Raw genomic sequence first — 24,107 nt, forward strand, 5'->3', positions numbered from 1 at the left:
ATTCTCTCATTTAATATATTAGTTTATTGGTGAACCAGTTGTAAGAGTGTTCAAAAATACAAAAACATGTGACGTATCCTTTTTATATTCATATACACATACCCCATATAGGTATAAATTAATATAAATGCCTATAGATATAGATGTAAAAATATAGAGATGTGTGGTCACAGGCAAGTGACTTAATCTCAGTGTTATAGTAATGTGTGTGTGAAGTATAGATGGATGGATGTAAAGAATCTCTAAAGTCTTAGTGCAGTATTAAGACATGAAAACTTTTGGGACTTGGTGGGGAGGAGAAAGATAGAAAGACATACACACACACACACACACACACACAGAGAATGAATATGAGAAGAGAACTTGGAACCTGTTCATTTGCACTTCCCTAACTCCAAATTCCTTAGTTTGGGATTTTAGGCCCTCCACAATTAGCTTTCCATCTTCCTTTAATATTATGTCAGACTATGCCCCTTCATGACCTCTACATACTATCCACGCTAGACTAGCTGTTGCCCAAGAGCAGCTCCGTGCATTTGTACTCACTCCGAATTTTCCTTTAAAATTCAGCTCAGATGTCATTCCTCCTGTGAGATCTTTCTCGATAATTTCAGGTGTTACTGATCTCTCTCTGTCCTCAATTTTCTTTTGCATAAGTAGTATATTGGCATAATAGATCAGATTTTGAGTTTGGAGCCAGGAAAACCTGGGTTCAAATCCTGTCCTTGATACTTGCAATCTGTGGAATCCTAGAGCTCTCTGGTCCACAGGAAATGCCTTAGGGTTTTTCTATATCACAGTTGGGGTGAGGAAGTTCTTGTATTCAGAGTTCTCTGTGCTGAGTAAAAAACAGTACTATTTTGTATCTATTCCCCTGTTATTAGGTCAATAGAACATAAGCTCCTTGAGGTCAGGGACTGTTCCATTTATGTCATTTTATGTTCAGTGCCTACCATAGGGCCCTACATGTAGAAGACACTTAATAAGTGTTTATTGAATTAATTAATAGCTAATTGTATTGTTTGGAGATGGGTATTGGAGAGGGTAGAGGGAGAAAGGGGAATCGGACAAATGAAGCTAAAAGATCTAGGGAACTCTCCGCCTTTATTTTTTTCCCCAAATCAGATTCAGACCAAAACAGTGGCCCAGTGTGTGGAGTTCTACTATACCTACAAGAAGCAGGTGAAAATTGGGCGAAACGGGACCCTAACCTTCGGGGATATTGATACCACAGATGAGAAGCTGGGTCAGGAGGAAGTAGAAGTGGACATTAAGGTAATTCCCTCTCCTCTCTTGGAATTTGGTTGCTTACCAGGCCTTCGGGGGTGTTGAAGTGGAGGGAAAGGAGACAGAATGCTAGAGTGCCCATTCTTGAGGAGTTATCTTGAGTCAATTTCATGAAATGCAGTTTTTGAGTCCCTTTTCCTGCAAAGCAGATTGGTGGGGAGAGGGAAGAAGGGAAGGAAAAGACATATAGGGAAAGAAAATTGATTAGGCATCTGCTAACTTTCAGGTGATGGACAATTTGGTGGCACAGTGGATAGAGCACTGAGCCTGGAGCCAATTTCCTCTGGCCTCAGATATTTCTATGGCCTGGGCAAGTCACTTCACCCCATTTCCTTCTCTGTAAAATGAGCTGGAGAAGAACATGTCAAACCACTCCTATATCTTTGCCAAGAAAATCCCAGATGGGGTCACAAAAAGTTTAACAAGACAAAGCAATAACAATACATTTTCCAGGTTCTGTTAAATGTTTTTTTAATTAAAAAAAAATAATAATAATAGCTTTTCATTCTCAAAATACATGCAAAGATAAGTTTTCAACATTCACCCATGTAAAACCTTGTGTTCCAAGTTTTTCTCCATCCCCCAGATAGCAAGTAATATATTTTAACCACATGCAGTTCTTCTAAACATATTAAATGTTTTTAATTGTATTATTACATAACATTAATATGTTGTTAACAATGATAATATATTATTATATTATTTCATTTTTTTTTCTCCCAACAATCCTGGGCTATAGGTGCTATTGATATCCCCATTTTACAGTTGAAGAAGCTAAAGCAGACAGTTGAAGTGACTTACCCAGCCCAGAGTCACACAGCTAGGAAACATCTGAGGATGGATTTGAATTCAGGTCTTCCTGACTCTAGACCCAGTGTTCTATCCACTGTGCTACCTAGCTGCCTAGTGTTAATAATTGTAGTAACAGTAGAAGTGGTAGAAGTATGTCATGTTTGTGGAACGTTTTGGGAAAGTTTTCAGAGGGATTTCATGCGTTTTATCTCATCATATCATGACATCTCTGTTAAGAAGAAGCGATGTTATCCCTATTTCACTGATGGGAAAATGGAGGTGGGGTCAGGGCTGGAAGAAAGAGACATCTCTTAACCCTGAAGAGGGTAGAGATATGGATGTCTCCTTTGAAACTCTTAAGGATGACCAGTGTCTTCAAGTGTTTGAAGGAAGAGAGTTTAGACCAAGTGTCAGAAATAGGAATAGTGGGTGTACATTGAGGAGAGACAGATTTATAATTGAGATAAAGAAAACTTCCTCATACAGTCCTCTCCCAGTTGAATGGACCATCTTGGGAGATACTGAAGTCTCTTATCTCTTAAGGTCTTTAGGCACAGGCTGAATGACTGCTTGGTTAATGTATTTAGTGGGATTTGAATGCAGGTACAGATTAAATTAATGACTTTTGAAGTTCTTTCCAATTTGGAGTTTCTCCAAATCTAGGTAATCTGGCTGGGATGACTAACCAAAGATCCTGCAGCTAATTAATGGCAGGATTGGAGACTAGAGTTGAACCCCTAAATTCCCAGGTCAGAACTTTTTCCTGTGTGACCACATTAGAGTCCCACTGTCAGGTTTCTTTTGTGATGAGCAACCCGTGGAGAAGGGCTGGATCCAGACTAACAAGGGTATAATTGTGTGGTCTTTCTTCTCAGTGCTACACCAGATCTAAAATAGGAGTCTCTTTCTAAAAAGAGTCCTCCAAGTAATAAAGTAGAAGAGGATTAACTGAGACCTGGCTTACTCTTTTATTTTTACAATTTTAAGAGTTCCCAGAGGTTGACAAGAGCCCAGCCTCCCAGAAGGGAGGCCCCCCCTGAAGAATGTGCAGTAGCCAAGAAGGAGGTCAAGAAGGAGGATGGGGAGGAGGAAGGGAAGCAGGAAGAGCAAGAAGAGGTGCGAGAGAGGAGCCGGAGGGCAGCTGCTGTCAAAGCTGCCCAGACGATACAAGCCAATGAGGCGGTGAGTGTGTCCTTCCCTCTCTGGGACCATCTGGGAGCTTAGAGTATCCCTCAGGTGTCACACTTGGTATGTAGAGGGGTCTCTAACACAAAGCTCTTAAACTGAGTTAGGACTCCATATAGGGTTTCATAACTGAATGTGGGGGGTCTTGAAATTATGATTTATTATCAGTAAATGTTTGATGTGTATGCCTATTTTATATACTTACATATCTGAGATTGTGTAAAAATTTCTTGGGTGAAAAGGAGTCACAAGTGGAAAAAGTTTAAGAAGCCCTGATCATACACAAAATTAATGGCTATTAGCCCCAACCAACTGGCTCCCTAAAATGTCGCAGGTTTAAACTGGTTTGTGCACATAGGGCTCAGGTGCAAGTTAGCTAGTATGGTAAGAGATGACTAAAACAGAGAGCTTTGCTTTCAGGTGAGCACAAAGACATTTGAAGCAATACTGCAGTGATGGTGATAAGACCAGGTCCAAGCAACATGGACCTTGAGTTTAAAGTCCAGAGGAGGATGGTTAAAATTGGCCTTTGGAACAGCAAAGGGAAAATTTCTGGGGATGGGACTTACCTGGGAAGAATTTCATTTGGAGGAAGAGTATTTAGGAGGTGGGCTTCAAGCTGTGACTCCTTAGAAAAAGGGCTGTTGTTAGCTTTTATTTGGGGAGGAGTGAATCTAAAAATAAAAAAGCCAGAAAGAAAGAAAAGCATCAAGGAAGTTTATAAAGAGATAACAGACCAGGGTAACACTATCCATGTCAATTTTTTTTTTTTTTTTTTTTAATTTTTGCTGAGGCAATTGAGGTGAAGTGACTTCCCAGGGTCACACAGCTAGGAAGTGTTAAGTGTCTGAGACCAGATTTGAACTCGGGTCCTCCTGAATTCAGGGCTGGTGCTCTGTCCACTGCGCCACCTAGCTGCCCTATCATATCAGCTATATATGGTGGATTCATGATCTGATATTATAATTTTTGTTTTCTGCCCTTTTATGTATCTAGATGAATTCATAACTGTAATTCAGGTATATGAAAAATTTATTAAGAAACAGGAGCTCTGAACAGATAGCTTCTAGGGCTTCCTGGGAAAGCAGGTATTTAGGAAATCCCGCACTAAGCAGACAAAAACTAGGGCCGTTGTGCTCTTCTCCCACAAGAGCTCCTTTATAACAAACTGATGTCGTTGCCTCGTCTTCACCTGTCTAGATCAACGATGTCCTCATCCTCAGAAGCCACGAGTCCAGTGCTCCGGGGGTGGCCAGCAGCCGAGCCATAGAGAAGCCCAAGGAGAGCTCTGGGAAGTCTCGAAGATCTGGACCCATCCCCGAGAAGAAGACCACAGAGACCTTAAACAAAGCCCAGAACCAGGACAGCACGTTCCCTTGTAAAAAATGTGGCAGGTACGGAGGCACGACAGTCTTCCAACCAACTGGCAGTGGGGAGGGTGACTGGTACTGAGAACTGGAGAAAAAACAAAGGTTGGTTCTGGGTGGTTCAGTGGACAAGATGATGGTTCGGTGGGGTGATGGGCAGAGCGCTGGCTCAGGTGGTGATTCAGCAGCTGATGTCACTCTGCCCCCTTCTGGAAGACTGGGGGGAGCAAAGGCATCATGACATCATAATGATAGCTCGGGTTTGCATCCTGCCTCTGATATTTGTCCAGGGTCAACTGATCTCTCTGATCCTCAGTTTTCTCATCTACAAAATAGAGGTGACGTCAGTAGTGCTTGCCTTACCTCAAATGAGATGAAGTATCTAAAGCACATGTCCTGAACAGACATCATCTCTTAGCTTATTTCCCAGGCTGGTTTAGTATCCCCTCCTCCCTATCTCTTGTGATGTTTATATCCTCTCCTCTGGACATTGCTGCTGGGCTCTTGCCAAACCATATTTTGCAGGACAAGTGGGGAAATTTCATAGAAGACAATGGGTCTAGGTTGGAGCCTGGGCTGTTAGGCCTAGGGTCTGACATACTTCATTAGTTCAGTAAGATTCTTTATTATTTTATTTCTTTATTTTTAAAAAAATTTTTTTTCTTTCTTTCCCCCACCTACCCCTAGCTACTATGTTTATATGTAAAACAATTTTTAACATTTGTTTTTAAAATTTTTGAGTTCCAAATATTTTCCTTCCCTCCATTGAGAAGGCACATGTGAAGTTATAGGCAAAGCATTTCCATAAAAATTGTGTTGTAAAAGAAATATATTCCCTTCTCCCAATCCCCCTCCCCCCCAAAAAAAAAACTCAAGAAAAATAAAGTTAAGAAAAAAGATATTTCAGAAAGACTCCAATGAAATCTTTTGGAACTTGTTGCATCAAAATTATACCCTAAAGAGAAGCACTATGAAATGGTTTGGGTGCAGGACTGAGTGAGAATCAGTGACAATAGTAACTCAAAGGACTTAACACTGACTGATGATGATGGGGACTGCTTTACCCATTCTGCCTCTGGTGGAGTTGTTTACTCTGGCTCAGCTAGTTCAGTGTTTACTGCATGTCAAGCACCTTGCTAAGTATCAGGAATACCAAAGTGAGCTATTCCTGCCTTCCATGGAGCTTATGCTCTGATAGAGGGGTCACAACACAGGTAATTGGTTGCCAGAAAAGGAAGACTTTGGGTTTGGGAAGACTAAAAATGGTCAATATAGTCCTAGGGGGGAGTCTAACTGACCTACTCTTTTCAAAAGCAGTGGTGGAACTGATTTAATCATGATTCCCAGAGCAAGAAGTGGAAGGAGCTAATTACATAAGCTGAGGGCTAGATGATATGAACAGAAGGCAGGACTGTATGTGAAGCTTTGTCTAAGGGCAGCGGTGTTTGAGACATATGAATCTTCACTCACTCACCAATCATGGCAGCCCCATACCTGTTCTGGGGGGTGGGGGGGAGCTTCAAAATAGAGTTAAGTACCTTCTACCCCAAGGTCTTTGTAGATTAAGTAGTCTGTGTGGTGAAGGTGACCTGTGGGGTGAGTTAAATAAAAATGCTGCTGCAACCAACCACGTGACCCCTGGTTACCTTTCAGTTGTAGATATTATTCTCCTTACTTCATTTCATACAGGTCTTCCATTGCTTTTTTGAAACTATCTCATTATTTCATAACAGTATATAATAAATGGAATTCCATCACCTTTAGCCATTCCCCAATTAATAGGCATCAGGGGGGCATTAGGTTAAGTAATGAATGAATACATACAACTATAAAGAGTTAGGAGGAATAAGAATCTTAGAAGCCATTTAGTTTAATTCTCTCCTTTTGTAGTAAAGGAAGCTGAGACTGTGGGAGACTAAGTGTGACTAGCCAGATAAAAATGATCAGGATTGGGATTTAAATCTATATTTTGAATTTTTATACTGCATTTTGACACTAGTGACGCTTGCTCCAGACTTTTTTAAAGCATTTTTTTTTTGTACATTTATTTTTTAATATACATTGCTTTGTGAATCATGGTAGGAGAAAAATCAGAGCAAAAGGGAAAAACCATGGGGGAGATGGGGGGGAAAAACAAACAGAAAAAAGAAGTGAACATAGTATGTGTTGATTTACATTCAGTCTCCTTAGTTTTTTTTCTGGATGTAGATGGCATTTTCTATCCAAAATTTACTGGGATTGCCTTGGATCACTGAGAAGAGCCAAGTCTTTCATAGTTGATCCTTGCACATCCTTGTTGTTGTTACTGGTTCTGCTTGTTTCTCTCAGCATCGGTTCATGTAAATCTTTCCAGGCCTTTCTAAAATCAGTTTGTTCATCATTTTTTAATAGAACAATAATATTCCATTACACCACAATGTTCAGCCATTCCCCAATTGATGGGCATCTGCTCATTTTCCAATTCTTTACCACCACAAAAAGGAGCTACTACAATCATTTTTGCAAATGTGGGTCCTTTTCCCTCTTTTATGATGTCCTTGGGATACAGGCTCAGTAGAGACACTGCTGGGTCAAAGGGTATGGACAATTTGACAGCCCTCTGGGCACAGTTCCAAATCACTCTCCAGCATGGTTGGATCAGTTCACAACCCCACCGACGATTATAGTGGACATCCTCCCTGAGTGCCCAACTCTCAGGAGTTATGAAAGGAACCTGATTGTGACCCCGCTTTCTCACTCTGTCCTCCTTCTGTTCAGGGTCTTCTTCAAGGTAAAAAGCCGCAGCGCCCACATGAAAAGTCACGCGGAGCAGGAGAAGAAGGCGGCAGCGCTCAAGCAGAAGGAGAAGGAAGCCGCGGCTGCAGCAGCTGCTGCAGCCGCCGCCGCCACCCGCCTCCAGACCCGACGGGACAACAACAGCAGTAGCAATGGTGGTGGTGGGGGCGGCGGCAGCAGCAGTGGCGGGAGCTCGGATGAAGATGGCGAAATGTAAAGAGTAGGGGCCAGGGACTCGGCTGGGAAAGCAGTGAGGCTGGTTCTCCCTCACGCTCCCCATCTGCTCCCTCTCCTGCCTTGTGGCTGCAGCTGCCTGGCTCCATGGACACTCAGCAGGGAGTCAGAAGGGAATTGTGAAGACTGAAAAAACTATAACAAAAGACAAGCTTTTATTTAATTTATAAAGGCCCTGGGAACAGTGTTACCTGGGGCAGGACCCAGTTCTCCCTCTACTGAACCTTGTCCCTGTGCTTTTTCAGAATGTTAGGACTCTTCCTCTCATGCTACTTGGAGACTTCCAGCCTCGAGTCACCCATCTCCCCCCACCAAGCCTCAAGGCTATTATTGGTTGCTGCTGCTACTTCTGCTGCTTTTTGGACAACAAACTTGCTGCACAATTTTCCCCTTTTTTTCTTGCCCTTCCATCCCTCTCCTCCGAGTCACTTGGAAGACATTTTAGGAGATAGAAAGCTTAGCTCAAGTTTGCAAGATTTCACCCTGTTCTGGACACAGCCTACTGAGCGCCAACAGAAATCGAGCAACTCCGCCAGCAAGATGCGCTCGCTTGTCTCTCCTCCCTGGCTCAGGTGGGTGAGACGGGGTGGCCCCCTTCTGGGAGAGGAGTGTTCACTGTGCTCCTCGAACCTGCCATCTAGAATTGCCCAGGCGAGCCTCCAGCCAGGGCCAGGAAGGAGCAGGCAGGCACACTGACACCCAAACCAAAGTTACTCTTTTCCAGCATCTCTCCTTCCCCTGGAGGGAGGCTGCTGGGTATGCATTGTGTGCCTGGGCAGCTGTGGACAGAATGAAGAAGAAGTGGCAGGGATCCAGCTTTTTCCCCCTGCTATCCTTTTCAGGGTCTTAGCTTTTCTGTTTCCTGGTAATTCTACTTAGAGCTGAGATGAATTTCTCAAACCTTTGGAGATCCAAGCCAAAATTAATGGCATCTGTCTTTGCTAATAGACCTTCCTGGGAAAGGGATCTAGATGGCTGTTTCTGCCAGAGGGAAAGGACTGATGAAAAAGAAGGCTGCCTGTAGAGGGGAAAGTAGCCAAAGTTTTACTAAATTGGACTCATCCTTATCTCTCACCCCCTTGCCAGATGCCTTCCAGTCCTTAGCTACTGTGAAAGAGGACACTTAAGTGACTCGCTAAAAGTCATTCGGGACCTCTTCCTTGAGATTAAATTTGTTAATCTAGGGAGATGCCCAAGTTGACAGCCTTCAGCTTTCCCATTGGTGGTCCCCTACAGTTCTAAGGTCAGAACCAATCCACGTCCACCTCCTTGAATTGCCAAAACAGACCCCCAGATTTCTTCAGATTTGGGGGTCCTTTCATGTCAGAGCGGTCACTGAATTAGATAGGAAAGGATTATGATTTGGGAGTTATTTATTTTTCATATTTAATTTTTCATATCCTCTCAGGGAGAGGGGCCTCTTGCTTTCCAGAGGCCCAATTTGTTTATCCAAAAGTAAGATACCTGCCTGTCCTCAGAGGGAAATAATAACATGTACCTGCGGTATAGGACCTTTTCTATCAGTCAGTCACTGTGGGAACTGTCCCTCACAGTAGAGGAAGTGAAGTTTCCCCAAACCCATCACAGGATACTTGCTCAAAGCAATAGAGAGCCCAAGTCAGAAAATACTTCAGTGTTTGGAAAATGATTTTCTTTTAAAGAAACAAACTAGTCCTGCTTGCTCAGCTTCAGATAGGTTCTCCACTTTCAGATAGGTTCCATTCAATTCTGGTCCGAGTGTGGGGGGGGGGGGGAAACAACCCAAAAACTATTGTTAGTAGGATACAAGTTTACTAAAAGTAGTGGAATGAAAACTTAGAACAGGACTGATTCTAGGAACGGATTATTTTCTGCTCACAAACTTAACCTATAACTTTGTAAATTAGGTCTAAAGGAAGCAGCATTCCCAGTGAGGGCATGTAGGTAACTAGGTGCATCCGGCTAGTGATTTGGGGAAGGGGATTGCTTATAAACTATGTGTTATCAGGTATTCTTCAGCATCATTTATTCATTATTATGGGTCTCTGGGGCCTCCACAGAGGGAGCAACCGAATTCTTCTGCCTTGCCTCCTAGAGAATGGCCTAGATTTTCTAACTCCTCACCCACTGATCTATTTTGCTCCATACAATTGTACAAATTCAGTGTCCTACGATTTGTATAAAATCTTGTGTATGATCCAGAAGCAGGAAGTTAAGCTCAATATGAGTGCCTTCTCAGCTCAGCCCTGAAGTGCTACTTATGTGTCCCAAGATTTTTCTATTTAAAAATTCCTTTAATTTCAATCCTTGTTTAGATACACAACAGCTGCTCTTGTAACAGAAACCTTCAGCCAGATGAGACCCTTCCATTCACTCAAAACATGCTAGATAGAACTCACTCTCTTGGAATTCTTTCTTACTAGCTGCCCCCAGCTAGTAAGGACCTTCCCAGGAAGGGGTAGGAAAGGAAGGCAAAACAGTATCTATATCTTAATTTGGGAAGAGAAAGTTATCTACAGTAAAATGTGGGAAAAAAAATGTATCTTTAAAGAATTAAAGGCAATCATGGCTAATAAAATGCATATAAAACAATTTATAAACAAAGCTAAATATATTCTTCAATGGTGCTGTTCTCGATCTGTGATAGGTTCAATCACAATTTTTTTCTTTTATTTGCTTAGCCTAATCAAAAAGTCCATTGCTTTGGGAAGTTGGATAAATCAGCATCTCCAGCTTTAAGGATTCCTGCCTCCTCTCCCATCCCTATCATTCTATGTCCATTTTAATAGCTACCATCACCACTCCCCTAAGTAAGGGCACGAAACTCTGATATCAGAGCCTAGATGGGGTAGGGGAACCTATTGCCTCAAGGCCCTTTGTTAATAGTGCCATGTGATGTGATTTTGGTTAACTGTGGCTACTTGCTTTGCTCCCTTTTGATCTTTCATTGGGCTGACTTTTGTCCTTTGAAAGAAAAGGGGTTCCTCATCTCTGATCTGGATTGTAAATGTGGGCTTATTACCATACATTAAGGGAGCTGTGTAGTGCCATTTTATTTAAATTTTTTTTTTTTTTTTTTTTTACTGCCTTTAATCCCCATCCATGATTAAAATACATTCCCTCCTCTTCTGCCATTCACATACCTCCCACTGTACCAAATGGAGTTTAACCAGTGGTATAGGGGCTTTTTTATATGCTGCTTGGGTCAAAAGGGATTGTCTGCATTCAACTGCCTCTGTGAAGCCGCTTCTCATTCTCACACCACATGCTAGACTGAAGGGAGACTACAATGCATCTTCAAGCCTCAGCTGTTCCAAAGTTCTCTGTGGGGCGAGCTTCTGGGATGGTGTTTCACCAGCCTGCAAGGCCTGACTCTTTAGGTTTACAGAGAATATGCATGTTTGTAGAAAACATTTCTATATTTAAAACTAGATATTCTTCCTTCCCATTCTGTTGTGTTGCTATTGCTAACAACAATTTGCAGCTGTTTCAACCATTACTTGTTTAAATCTCTAAGTTGGAGGTCTTTTGGCAGGGGACAGAGCACAGGAACAGTCAGTCTGTAATTATTGTATAAATGCTTTCATAGCATATAAATAAGTATATTACTTTTATTTTGAAAAATGATCAGACACTGCCTTTTGTGTGTTTGCTGCCTGTGGCAACCTTTTTAAAGACTGTTACATATTAAAATAGTGTACATATATATTATATTATATATATTATTTACCTCTTTTGCTGTACAGTTGTGATAGACCAGACTGAAGATTTTATTTTTTGTGTGCTTTTTATAAAAAAATTAATACACTAAAGAAAATCTTGCTGATGTGATTGTAATGTACCCATGTAACTTATTTACTTTTGAATGTCGTCTTTCCATATCTCTAAACCTTTTATTAAATAAGGTTTTAAAAATTCAGAGTGGAAAGTTGTGTTTTGGGGGGAATTGTCACTCCCTGGGCTTTATCACATTGCATCGGGGAGCTTGAACACATTGGACAGAATACATAGGTCATTTCCTTATTTTATCGATGAGGAAATTCAGGGTTAGGTCAAGTGCCAATGGTGACAAAGTAGGAAGGGTCCATCCTAATAGAGTGAAATGCTCTACAATACAGTGCTGCCTCTAAGGGCAGAAAGGTCAAATCCTACAGTTTTCCCTGAATCAGTCCTTCCTTGGAAGCTCGGAGTCAGCTGAAACACCTGTTATGATCCCATAACAAATAGATGCACACACAGAGTCTGGAGTGGCAGATAATCCTTGAAGTAGATTAACAGGTGAAGAAACATTAGGGTAGGTCAAGTAGCAAGGATAATGAATTATGATAGATGACTCATTTGATTTGCAGGTTGGATTCCACAGCCCCACAAATATGGTGTTACATGTAGAAGGAGAAATAATAAAAACTGGATGATTAATTCTGGCTTTCGGTCATTCTGTACTTTCAACATCAAGTGAAAATTAGATTCAAAGGTATGAGTGAAAAAATTATGTTGTCTCAAAAGAAAGTTTCCCAAAAGTAATATGTTGGTAAATTAATAAGATTGGAATTGCTAGGGCTTCTTAATCCTGTGGGCATATGAAAAAAAGAGATTTTTTTTTTTTTATAAAATAACATCATTTATTACTATTTTAAAACAAGTTCCACAAAATAATATTTAAAAACCAAATAGGTCTAAATAATTTAAGGACAATATGTTTAGCCATAAAGTCATGCTACAAAACTTCTATATATAAAAGAGATTATTAACCAAAGTAGATGTTAAAATATCCTCCTACTTAGAGCCAGTCCTAGAAGCCAAGGATTCTAGTCAACAGAGTCAGGGGATGAGCTGCAGAGATCATGCTCTTCAGCTTATACCCATCATTCTTTTGATGGAATTAATCCCTTTGGGCATAGCACCCCAGAGGCAAGCACCTGGCCTGCCACACAAAGAAAGAAGTCTGACCTACCTCTGCACTATTTGCCACAACTCTGTTTAGCTAACATCTAAGTTAATAAAATATAGGTATACAGTATATGTGAGGGAACAATAACTCACAAAGCTTCTGTTCAGGATTCCACATGGTTTCAGCACTGTACATGGGATTCTAGTATGTCACATCACACAGATTCAACACCATGGATGCAGCAGAAATAAAAGATTGCACTAAATAACTAAGGAAATCCGTCTTATGGTTGGTGTTCTTAGGAAGCTACTATGCATGTATGCTTAGGCCAGGTTCACTAAGACATAGCTTATGTGAGGTCTAATTCAAAGATACTATTGTGCAGACTAGATCAATACCCATCTATCCTTTGGAAGTACTTCCTATCAATATCCAGTGCATCATTTTAAAGTGCAAATTTTCATCAAAATAGTAACTTCCCTCCCTGTTTAAATCTGCTATAACAAAATCTGGTTGGCTGGCTTCCTCTGACCTTCTTCACCTAGAAATAAAATAGAATCCAGTTACCACTTTCTCACAATCATCAAGTAAACAGTAGTGGGCAATAACTTATGTCAGATAAAGATAAAACTCAATTTGTTTTAGTTTACTTTTTTAGTCACTAGTTCATAAAAAGGCACCAGAAAATTTGAAGATTTAAACTTTTTCATATAAAGTTAAAAAATATTTCAGTTATTACCCTTAATTTTTGATTGTAATTAACATTACAACTTTACAAGAAGAAAACTGTGAAATACTGTGGCTGGGATTAGAAAGTGGGTTCAAGTGAGATGTGTCAGAAGCACCAATTCTGTGCAAGTGAAGTTTTGTTTTAGGCTTTAGTACTCTACAGATTAATGGGGGGGAAAAACCCAAATAATAAAAGTTTGTGTTAAATGAATAGGAATTCTAGCAAATAATAATTGTAATAACAATTGAAAAATGCGCCCTTACAAATTTTGTTTTTTAGTCCTGTCTCACTCTCTACCAGGGTTTTCTTGGCAAAGATACTGGAAGGGTTTGCTATTGCCTTTCCCTGCTTATTTTAAAGAATAGGAAACAGGCAAACAGGATTAAGTGACTTCTCCAGAGTCACACAGCCGGGAAGGGTCTGAGACTAGACTTAAACTCAGGAAGATGCATCTTCTGGACTCCAGGCCCAACACATTATCGACTGTGCTGATCTGAAATATCCTACTGAACTCTTAGCTGAACAATAGGGTCTTTGCCTTCTCTACTGGTGACAGTGCCTTTAATATTGTTTCAATCCTTTCGGCAAATAATTGAATCCTATCTTTCTCTATACAGCCTGTTTCTTTTTTAGTCCTTCAAGGAAGATAGGTGATTATAGTAAACCCCAGGACTAAATTAGCCTTGAAATCTAATCACACATTACAGGAATTAATACTGAGAACAAATCCTTGAAAGGGACTTGGATATCCTTAAAACCTCACTTCTCATCCCTCCTTACCATTTTATTTCACACTGCTAATGAGCTCTCTGTCAAATCAAAAGCTCTTTTTCCTTATGAGAGTAGCAACTATTTAAGCTCTGGATATCATCTCTGTTCAAACATCAATCCTCTTTCCCAGGCTGAAAGAGGAAGACTTAATTCCTCTGATCCCAGTTCTAGGCATGTAATCTCAAAGGAAGTGAATTAACATTAACTTAGTAATTTTTTTAAAAAGTGTCTTAAACCATATCTAGGAACAATGCCAATACCAAGTTATTTTCACATAACAAACCATATTTTAAGATCACTTCCAAACTAAATTTGAACTGTCAGATTTTGTAAACTGTACTTTTAAAAAAGTGAGTTACTAAGGCAAGATTTATATGGATGTCTACATTCATGAGAGTTGAATAACTCTCATGTATAATTCCCAAGTTCCATATAATAATTTGTAAAATTGTTATCACTGATTAATAAAATTCTGAATCGTGTATAAAATTTGACAATAAGTCAAGAACATGGACTTAGTTTTTAAAGCTTACTCAAAGTGCTGGGCCTTTTAGAAACTGAAGAGAGAAGTGTGGATATTTCCTATCAGAAAAGATGCTACTCAAAAGAGATAAGGCAAAAGTCAATGACAATCTTGAGAGAGTTGAAATAAAATAAAAATGGTAAATGCTAGGTGAGACACTTCTAGGAAAAGATGAGAGAGAAAATAACTATTAAAAGAGAATAAAGGCAAAATAGACATTTTGTATATGCTTTTTCTGATCATCCATCACACATACATCACATTAAGATGGACAGCAGATGACTGGAGAGTTATGTCAAAATGTATAGAGTCATAACTATATCAATATTGGATATGACGGAAGAATTCTTTGGATGACTAAAATAGAAGCTTTTCTAAATAATTAAAAGATATGACCAATGTGTACAAATTTTATCATTAGAGGGAAAAATAGATTCAGGAAAGTTAATTTAGCCATTTGAAATATATTATGTATAAAACATGTATGTAACAGTTATGTTTATACACACACACACACACACACACACACACATATATATATATGAATAATCTAGGAGCACAGAGACAACACATTCAAATTAGGCCAAATATCTTTCCTAGAAGCAATATGCTTAAAGGCATAAGTTAAATTGAGGCTCACAAAATAGATGAAATAAGATCCTGAACTACTTCTGGGTCCCTATATTTCTTTCCCATTGGCTAAGATTCTAGATTCACTCCATAAAAAGAACCATGCTAGGCACCACAACAGGCCCTCAAAATATCGGGCATAGTTACTAGTAATCAACACCTTCTGTTTCTCTGAATACTACATGTGATTTCAAGGTTATGAAAGAAAAGAAAAAAAGTCTCTTCTAATTTAAAAGTCAAAAACAAGCATCAAAAACCACTCAAGTCATGCGATGAGCAGACTCAACTGGCTCCCACTGTTATAAGTCACTCATTCATTTGGACCCTGACCTTTACAGGGAGACACACACTCATCCAATCTAAAGATTGCTGATTCAACCAAGACAGCAGAATGTATTACCAATCACAATAAAGGTCCAATGAGGATTCTTTGAGTTGTGATTCCCCCTGAATATCCACAAGCTTTAGATTCTTAAGATTGGGCAGTTTCCTAAATTAACTATACAGAATTTCTTCTCACTAAGAAAATGGCTAAAAGTTTAAAATGTTGCACCAATTATTTTTCTTTCATCATTAGAAACTGATTGTCAGAGCAATAACATCTTTCTAATAAATTTGCATACTCAAGGAAATCAAATGTTTCCTATCTTAGCAAGGGGACTCAATATTTCTGAAGCCAGGGGCCACTTCTTTAAATCACTGACTTACTTTTTCTCCTTTAACTATGAATTTATTGGAGGTACCTCACTTTAGAAATATTTAAAACAAGATGGCAGAGGGTTCCTGACCTCCCTGTGGGCCTGAATGAGTAAATTGGCCATTTCTCTCTGCAAAACTCCATTTAGGCACCTACTAAGCCACCTTATGCTTCCCAGAAAAGAACATACTATTTTGTTACACAATATTCCAAAATTCTGGGCTGTCTTGTTAACATCTTGATTTGAGAGTTTAAGTATATTGCAATGCTGCATGAAATTACTCTAAAAGATGTTATTTGCCTGTACATCCACATCAAAATATTTACCTTTTTTCTTCCTCTTATATGCACTATGTTAAATTGGTGCTTCTCAAACAAAAGTGAAACCAGAAATAGAAAATTTCATTTATCAGCAAGTTGCCAGATTCAATTCTTGATAATTTTTTATATCTACCACAATCACTTTCCTCACTAATTAGGTACAACAGATAAAAACCTAGGTGGATGTGAAGCAATGTTGCCTAGCAATCAGTTTGGGCTAAGCAAACCTAAAATATCTAGTCATTTCTTTACAATTTTTAAAACGCCCTTTACCATGGCCTATGACCAGATTTACATGTGCAAAATAACCAGATGATGGCGCAAAGAGTGATCATTACAGTCATCCTCATAAATGATACCAAATATAACATGACCAATAAAGCCCCAGTATACAGATAGATACAGAAGATCGAGATAATTGTAATCCCTGCACTGACCAGGTCATGATCGGACTCAGAGGCCCTAAGTAAAGATGATCTCAATTCCAGTTAACATGCACTCATTTTTTTAAAAAATCCCAATAAGCCATAATTTGGAATATGCCTCCTTGGATTTGAATTTTTCTCTCTTGTTTTCAGTTATTCCAACTGAACTTTGATCTGCTGGTCCTGAGTCTTGTTGGTGACAGAAGATCATTTCATACCATACATACGTTGTCTTTTTGAACCAAATAGATGATATTTGTGTAACTATGAAAAACAAGGAGATAGCTAGGCAAGAAGGAAGATAATAAAGATCCAAATATGTGGGTCTAAAACGTCTACCTTGAACAAATGCATATTTAAAAAAAAACAGACTAAGTGATATTTAAACAAACTGATCAAAGAACTAAAACATTCCTTTGTTATTTTAAATAATTAAAGTACCTAGGTTGAAGGGATATGAAAAATGTACTTCTATTCTAACTAGGAGAAAATTACTTTTATAAATTTTAAAAATTTGAGATATGCATTTTGTGAATAAAAAGTGAATACTGCTATCAGCAATTTCTTTAAGTTACAAAATAGGAGGCCAGTGTCCTTTTAAGTAAAGTTGCCATCACCACTGTGTTGTGAACTCACTCTTTTAGATGGGGTAAGACAGGGAGATTGGTGACAAGGAATTTGTCAAATGTTTCAAAAATATTTTTGCCCTCAATATACTCTTTTAAAACAGACATTATACAAAGCCTTATCTAATGTTCTTACTTAAATATCATAAGTTAAAACAAAGTGGAAATGTGGCATTAGCCTTCTTCTTCTTCTTCTTCTTTAATTACTGGGACTCCTAAAAATTTGAAAGAGAGAAAGAATTACTTCTGAAGATTCTTAGCATATTAATATTCTAAGTGACAAAAGCTTCCTTTTGACCTAAAAACTGAGATGCTCAGAACCATCCCTAACTTCCCAAATTATGCCCAAATGTTTTAAATGAGCTTATGGATACTAAAGAAAAAAAGACTTGGTAAAGATCTCTATTGCTTGCAAGAAACTTAAAATACCTCACCCTTACACTCAAAGTCTTTCATGATCTAGCAACTTTCTAAGCTAATCACCAACTATACACTTTCGGAAATCCTATAATCCAATCAAGTTACTCCACAAACCAGCCTACCAAAAGGTAGAGAAAGATTCTAGAAGAATGCCAGATTGGGAATTTAAAAAGACCTACGTTCAGATGCTGGCTCTTCCCTTTGTTTGGACAAGTCATTTAACATCTCTTCACCAATGTTTCCTCATGTGTAGAATGAAGTAATTAGACCAGATAACCCCTAAGATCTCTTGCAGCTTTAAATTTATGACTTTAGAGCTGGAACTTTGCCATTCCCATGCTTTTGACTTTACAATTCTGTACAAATGAAATCTTGTCTCACTGTAAAACCCCATTCCAGTCTTGTTATTACCACCCATTCTGTAGGACTGAGTTCAAATCCTCCTCTTCTAGGTGATGTCTTGTTTGTCTTCGTGTGGCTCGGTTATCTGCTCACAACTTAAACTAGCCACATTAGAGAAACACTGCTTGGAATGGCCTTGGAAATCCTGAATAAAACTGTACCCTCATGAAAAACAGACCCACACTCTTAAAAAGACCTGATCTTCTTGAATCTCTCAGGACAGAGATATAGACCAAGCATGCTGGGAAATCATAGGCAGACCTAATCTCAGTTCATCCTAGTTCAAACCTGACCAATCCAAATCAAAAAGTAACTAAGACAGGCTCTGAGGATTGAAAGGATGTGCTATTTTGCTTGCCTGGTTCTTTCCTTCATCATCACTAAATCAACAATTACCGCTCCAAAATATCACCAAAATGCCACCCCAAACAACTCACCATCCAGCTTCTTCAGTCTGGGTACTCGTCTGGTCGCTTCATCAATCCAGTTGCCCTCCGAAGAACATTTCTCTTCCAAGGGATTGCCCACAAACACCAGCTCTTCTAGGCATCCTAATTCAGCCAGCTTTACAAACTCCCCTACAATTACAAAGAAATAACTCAAAATTAAATGCTGTATTAACAGTACAATTTCTGGGGCTTAATCACAGGCTGATCCTCAATATCATAGAATACATTGGCAATTGTAATTTTGTGGCTCTTCTGCTTACTTTATAGCAACAGGTTGAAATTTAAAAAGCAGTTCAAGAAGCTGTGCCACATAAAATGACTCTTCTAAGAAATTAAAGGTAAATAAACAGAAGAACTCCTTTCTTTCAGCCAAGGAGTATGATCATTTTTAGCTGAATCTCAAAGAACCAATTTCCTTGTCTCAACTGAAATTTGAGGAACATGTAATGATGACAAATCATAATATGCAGCATGACCATGTCAAGAAGTGATTACATTCTAGCTTTGAAACTTTCTGTGATGCTTACCACATTTGTCAAGTGAAAAAACAAAGGGTGGAAAGAATGCCATCAAAGACCAGTGTCAGCAAGATCACTCCAGGACCAACAATGGCCCTGCATGACACTGCACTAGGAATTATGCAAGACACACAGTTCAGTTAAATGAGGCTCTTGCTCTTAAAGCAGCTTATATTCTGAAAGGGGATATATAGAAATTATTTTATAGTAAAAGGGGGCATGAGATGAATGCTCCTCAAAAGATACAAAGTATGACATAAGCTTAGAAAAAGGAAACTCAAAAGAGATACATTTAGTTTTCCTATGGCCTTTAAGTAAATAAGACAACTTTTGTTCATGATTAATCTTTGTTAAAGATTAGTAAAGTAAAAATTTATATATATATATATATATATATATATATATACACACATAGTTATAATAAGGATAACTAAACAGCTAAAATTGGCAAACTGCTGGCAAATCAGTCCACTGTTTGAAAAGTTAATTTCTCTTTTACATAGCCTTTGTTCCCCTACTGGATTAAATTGTGTAAGCAAGAAGACAGAATGAAAAACTTGGCTTACCCCACTCTCTTACTAGGTTATTAGACATATAGAGGATCTTTAGTCGCTTCATAACATGAATCCCTTTCAGCTTCTCAATGAAATTATAAGATATCCAGAGTTCCTCTAAAGTATCTCCAACTGCTTCCTGGAAAAAAAGATAACATGGATTCAAATACTTCAGATTTATAAGCATTTCCTTTTCCTATGTGTAATATGCTAGGCCAGAGGCAATTATTACGGGGTACTCACTGCCATGTGCCCTCTGCTGAAATGGTGTCTGAAAAGGTCAGATCACCTCAACATCACAATGAAGCATCTGGACCAGTCTTTGTAGAGGATGTCTGTTATAAAGTACTTGGGAAACTGAAAATCATCAATTATATTAGGTTGTTTTAAATATCCTCTCCCTTATTTGTACCACTTATTCATGGATAAAACTAACATTAAACCCAGTTCAATATAACTTACCTAAAGCCTCAAGGTCTAAATTAAAATATAAATGAATGAAATTTCACTTTATTAGGAAATCACCATACTTAGACTCAAAAAAGATTCAAATCTTTAAAAATTATCCCTTAAGCATATATGGTATGTATATCAAGTTTCTGTAAGTAAATAGCTTAACTTAAAAATTATTTTTTCCAATTACATGTAAAATTATTTTTAAAATTTTAAAATTCTCCCCCTTTATTAAAAATGCAAGCTATTTGATATAGGTCATACATGTGTAGTCATGTAAAACATTTCCAAACAAGTCATACTGTGAAACAAAACAGACAAAAAATTCCCCAAGAAAAATAAAGTTTTTAAAGAATATACTTCAATTTGCATTCAGATTCTATCAGTTCTTTCTCTGGGGATGGGAAGCATTTTTCATCATAAATCATTTGGAATTCTGTGGATCATTGTATTGTTGAGAACAGCTAAGTCACTCAAGGTTCATCATTGTACAATATTGCTATTACTGTGTACAATGTTTTGTTTCTGCTCACTTCACTTTTCATCCATTCATGTAAGTCTTTCAAGGTTATTTTGAAAGCATTCTGCTCATCATTTCTTACAGCACAAGAGAGACAGCTTGTTTGGCTCTTCCTCAATTGATGAGTATTCCCTAAATTTCCAATTCCTTGCCACCACAAAAAGAGCCATTATAAAAATGTTTTTGTACATGTAGGCCCTTTCTTTCCTTCCTTTTTTTTGCTGAGGCAATTGGGGTTAAGTGACTTGCCCAGGCTCACACAACCAGAAAGTGTTAAGTATCTTCGATCACATTTGAACTCAGATCCTCTTGATTTCAGGGCTGGTGCTCTATCCACTGCACCACCTAGCTGCCCCATCTTTTCCTTTCTTTAAAACAATCTCTTTGTGATACAGACCTAATGGTAGTATTGTTGAGTCAATGTTTTTAAAGCCCTTTGGGCATAGTTCCAAGTTGCTTTTCAGAATTGTTAGATCAGTTCACAACTCCATCAACAGTATTTTAGTATCACAATCTTCCCATATCCTCTCCAACATTTGTCATTTTTGTTTTCTATTATATAAGCCAATCTGAGAGGTGTGAGATGGTACCTCAAGAGTTGTTTAATTTGTATTTCTCTAAGCAATAGTGATTTAAAGCATTTTTTCTTTTGATTATAGATAGCTTTGATTTCTGAAAATTACCTGTTCGTATCCTTTGACCAGTTATCAATTGGGGACTATTTTGTATTCTCATAAATTGGAATCAGTTCTCTATTTATTTGAGAAATGAAGCCTTTATCAGAGAAACTTGATGTAAATTTTTTTTCACAGTGATTACTGTGTTATTTCTCTCCATTCCATTTCTCCCAGTTTATCCTTCTCTCCTTCACCTTTGACCCTGTCCCTTCGCAAAAATCTGATGATTATCTCCCCAATTTGTAAGACAGAACTATATCCAACTAAGTGTGTATATTATTTCCTCTTTGAGTCAATTCCAATTTCAATTTTCAAAGGTTCAAAACTCCCCATATTCCCCTCTACTGTCAAAGCTCTTTGTACCTTTCTTATGAGATAATTTACCCCATCCTATCTCTTTCCTCCTTCTCCCAATGCATTTCACTTTCTCAACACAATTTTTTAAAAATATCATTCCATATTGTTGTTCTGTAAGAAATGACCAGCAGGATGAATTCAGAAAGGCTTGGAGAAACTTACATGAACTGATGCTGAGTGAAATGAGCAGAACCAGGAGATCATTATACACTTCAACAATACTGTATGAGGATGTATTCTGATGGAAGTGGATATCTTTGACAAAGAGAAGATCTAATTCAGCTCCAATTGATCTGAATCTGGGAAATGAGTGTGACCTGTTTGCATTTTTGTTTTTCTTCCCAGGTCATTTTTACCTTCTAAATCCAATTCTTGTGCAACAAGAGAACTGTACGGTTGTGCACACATATATGGTATCTAGGATATACTATAACATAATTTACATGTATAAGACTGCCTGCCATCTGGGGGAGGGGATGGAGGGAAGGAAGGAAAAAGTCGGAACAGAAGTGAGCAAAAGGGATAATGTTGTAAAAAATTACCCAGGCATATGTTTTGTCAATAAAAAGTTATGATAAAAAAAGAATCTCAAAAAAAATTTCATTCCATTTAGCCAATTTACTCCAGTGCCTTCTATATAATTCCTTCTGTCCTAATGATAATAAAATTCTTAAGAGTTACAATATCATTTTCCCATGAAGGAATGTAAACAGTCTAATCTTATTGAATCCCTTAATGATTTCCCTTTCCTGCTTACCTTTTTATGCTTCTTTTGAGTCTTGTATTTGAAAGTAAAATTTCCTATTTTGCTCTGATCTTTTCATGAGGAATGCTTGAAAGTCCTCTATTTCATTAAATATCCATCCCCCCCCCCCTTGAAAGAATTATACTCAGTTTTGCTGGGTATGTGATTCTTGGTTATAATCCTATTTCTTTTTTCTCCAGAATATCATGACCCAGAGACAGCTAGATGGCCCTGTGGATAGAGTACCAGCCCTGGAGTCAGGAGGACCTGGGTTCAAATCTGGTCTCAGAGACTTAACCTGTACTATGTGACCCTGGGCAGGTCACTTACCCCCAACTGCCTCAACAAGCACAAAAAAAAAAAACAAAAAAAAAAAAAAAACCCAGAATATCATTCTTTAAAATAGAAGCTGCTAAATCTTGTGTTAGCCTGACAATGGTTCCACAATATTTGAATGGCTGCTTTCAATATTTTCTCCTTAATCTGGTAGCTCTGGAATTTGACTCTAATATTCCCGGGAGTTTTCATTTGGGGATTAGGAGGTGATCAGTAGATTTTTTTTTTGTCAATTTTTTAAATAATAGCTTTTATTTTCAAAATACATGCAAAGATAGTTTTCGATATTCACTCCCCACAAAACTTTTTTTCTCTCACCTCTTCCCTTTAGACAGCAAGTAATCCAATATAGATTAAACATATGCAATTCTTCTAAACATATTTCGATATTTATCATGCTAAACAAGAAAGATATCAAAAAAGAATGAAAAAAAAAAAGCAAGCAAACAACAGCAAAAAAGGTGAAAATACTACATTGTGATCTATATTCAGTCCCCATGGTCTTCTCTCTGGAAGCAGATGGCTCTCTCCATCACAAGTTGATTAGAAATCAGCCTGATTCACCTCACTGTTAAGAGCCAAGTCTATCACAGTTGATCATCACATAATCTTGTTGTCGCTATATACAATGTTCTCTTGGTTCTACTCCTTTCCTTAGCATCAGTTCATGTAAGTCTCTCCAGGACTTTCTGAAATCACCCTAATCATTTCTTTTTTTTTCCCTTTCCTTTTTCTTTTTTTAATTAAAGCTTTTTATTTTCAAAATATATATATGGATAATTTTTAACATTCACCCCTATAAAACCCTGTGTTCTAAATTTTTTTTTTACCTCCCTTTCCCCAACTCTCTCCCCCAATCGGCAAGTGATTCAATATATGTTAATCATATAGGATGATTTCTTAAAGGCAGATGACAAATTCTTGTAGTTTCTTTCAAAATGACAATGCTTTGAATATAACTGGAAACTAAGTCATTATTTCTTATAGAACAATAAGATTGCATTATATTCATATACTATAACTTATTCAGCCATTCCCCAACTAATGGGCATCAACTTAGTTTCCAGTTTCTTGTCAGTGGATTCTTTCAATTCCTATTTTATCTTCTGATTCTAGGATACTAGGATAGTTTTTCTAGACAATTTCTTGATATACATCTAGATTTTTCTTTTGATCATGATTTTCAAGTAGTCCTTCAATTTTACAATTCTCTCTCCTGGATCTATTTTTCCTGGTTAATTGTTTTTCCAATGAGATATTTCACATTTTCTTCTATTTTTACTTTTTTTATTTTGTTTTATTGCTTCTTGATGTCTCATGGAGTTATTAGCTTTCAGTTGTGAATTTCCAATTTTTGAGAAATTATTTTCTTCAGTGAGTATTTATATCCTTTTTCCATTTGTCCAATTCTAATTTTTAAGAAGTTCCTTTTCTTCAGTGAAA

At 38.0% G+C, this 24,107-nt stretch overlaps 2 protein-coding genes across 8 annotated transcripts in view; one reads left to right on the forward strand and one right to left on the reverse strand.

Annotated features, from left to right (window-relative positions):
• Positions 1-11,538, forward strand: part of MIDEAS (mitotic deacetylase associated SANT domain protein) — a 132,239-nt gene extending 120,701 nt beyond the window's left edge. For all 5 annotated transcript variants that reach the window (XM_074290062.1, XM_074290059.1, XM_074290063.1 and 2 more), the window contains 4 exons: positions 1,126-1,275; positions 3,067-3,261; positions 4,465-4,658; positions 7,389-11,538. In XM_074290062.1, coding sequence (XP_074146163.1) covers positions 1,126-1,275; positions 3,067-3,261; positions 4,465-4,658; positions 7,389-7,623 — 774 coding nt within the window. In that variant the 3' untranslated portion in view covers positions 7,624-11,538. The remainder of the gene's footprint in view (positions 1-1,125; positions 1,276-3,066; positions 3,262-4,464; positions 4,659-7,388) is intronic.
• A 675-nt stretch (positions 11,539-12,213) lies between these two features.
• Positions 12,214-24,107, reverse strand: part of DNAL1 (dynein axonemal light chain 1) — a 52,626-nt gene continuing 40,732 nt past the window's right edge. For all 3 annotated transcript variants that reach the window (XM_074290068.1, XM_074290069.1, XM_074290070.1), the window contains 4 exons: positions 19,589-19,715; positions 18,493-18,633; positions 17,370-17,448; positions 12,214-13,051 (listed from right to left, as the gene is read on the reverse strand). In XM_074290068.1, the coding sequence (XP_074146169.1) occupies positions 17,408-17,448; positions 18,493-18,633; positions 19,589-19,715 (309 nt within the window). In that variant the 3' untranslated portion in view covers positions 12,214-13,051; positions 17,370-17,407. The remainder of the gene's footprint in view (positions 13,052-17,369; positions 17,449-18,492; positions 18,634-19,588; positions 19,716-24,107) is intronic.

Source organism: Sminthopsis crassicaudata, chromosome 2, assembly GCF_048593235.1.
Source record: "Sminthopsis crassicaudata isolate SCR6 chromosome 2, ASM4859323v1, whole genome shotgun sequence".
NCBI classification, from domain to species: Eukaryota; Metazoa; Chordata; class Mammalia; order Dasyuromorphia; family Dasyuridae; genus Sminthopsis; species Sminthopsis crassicaudata.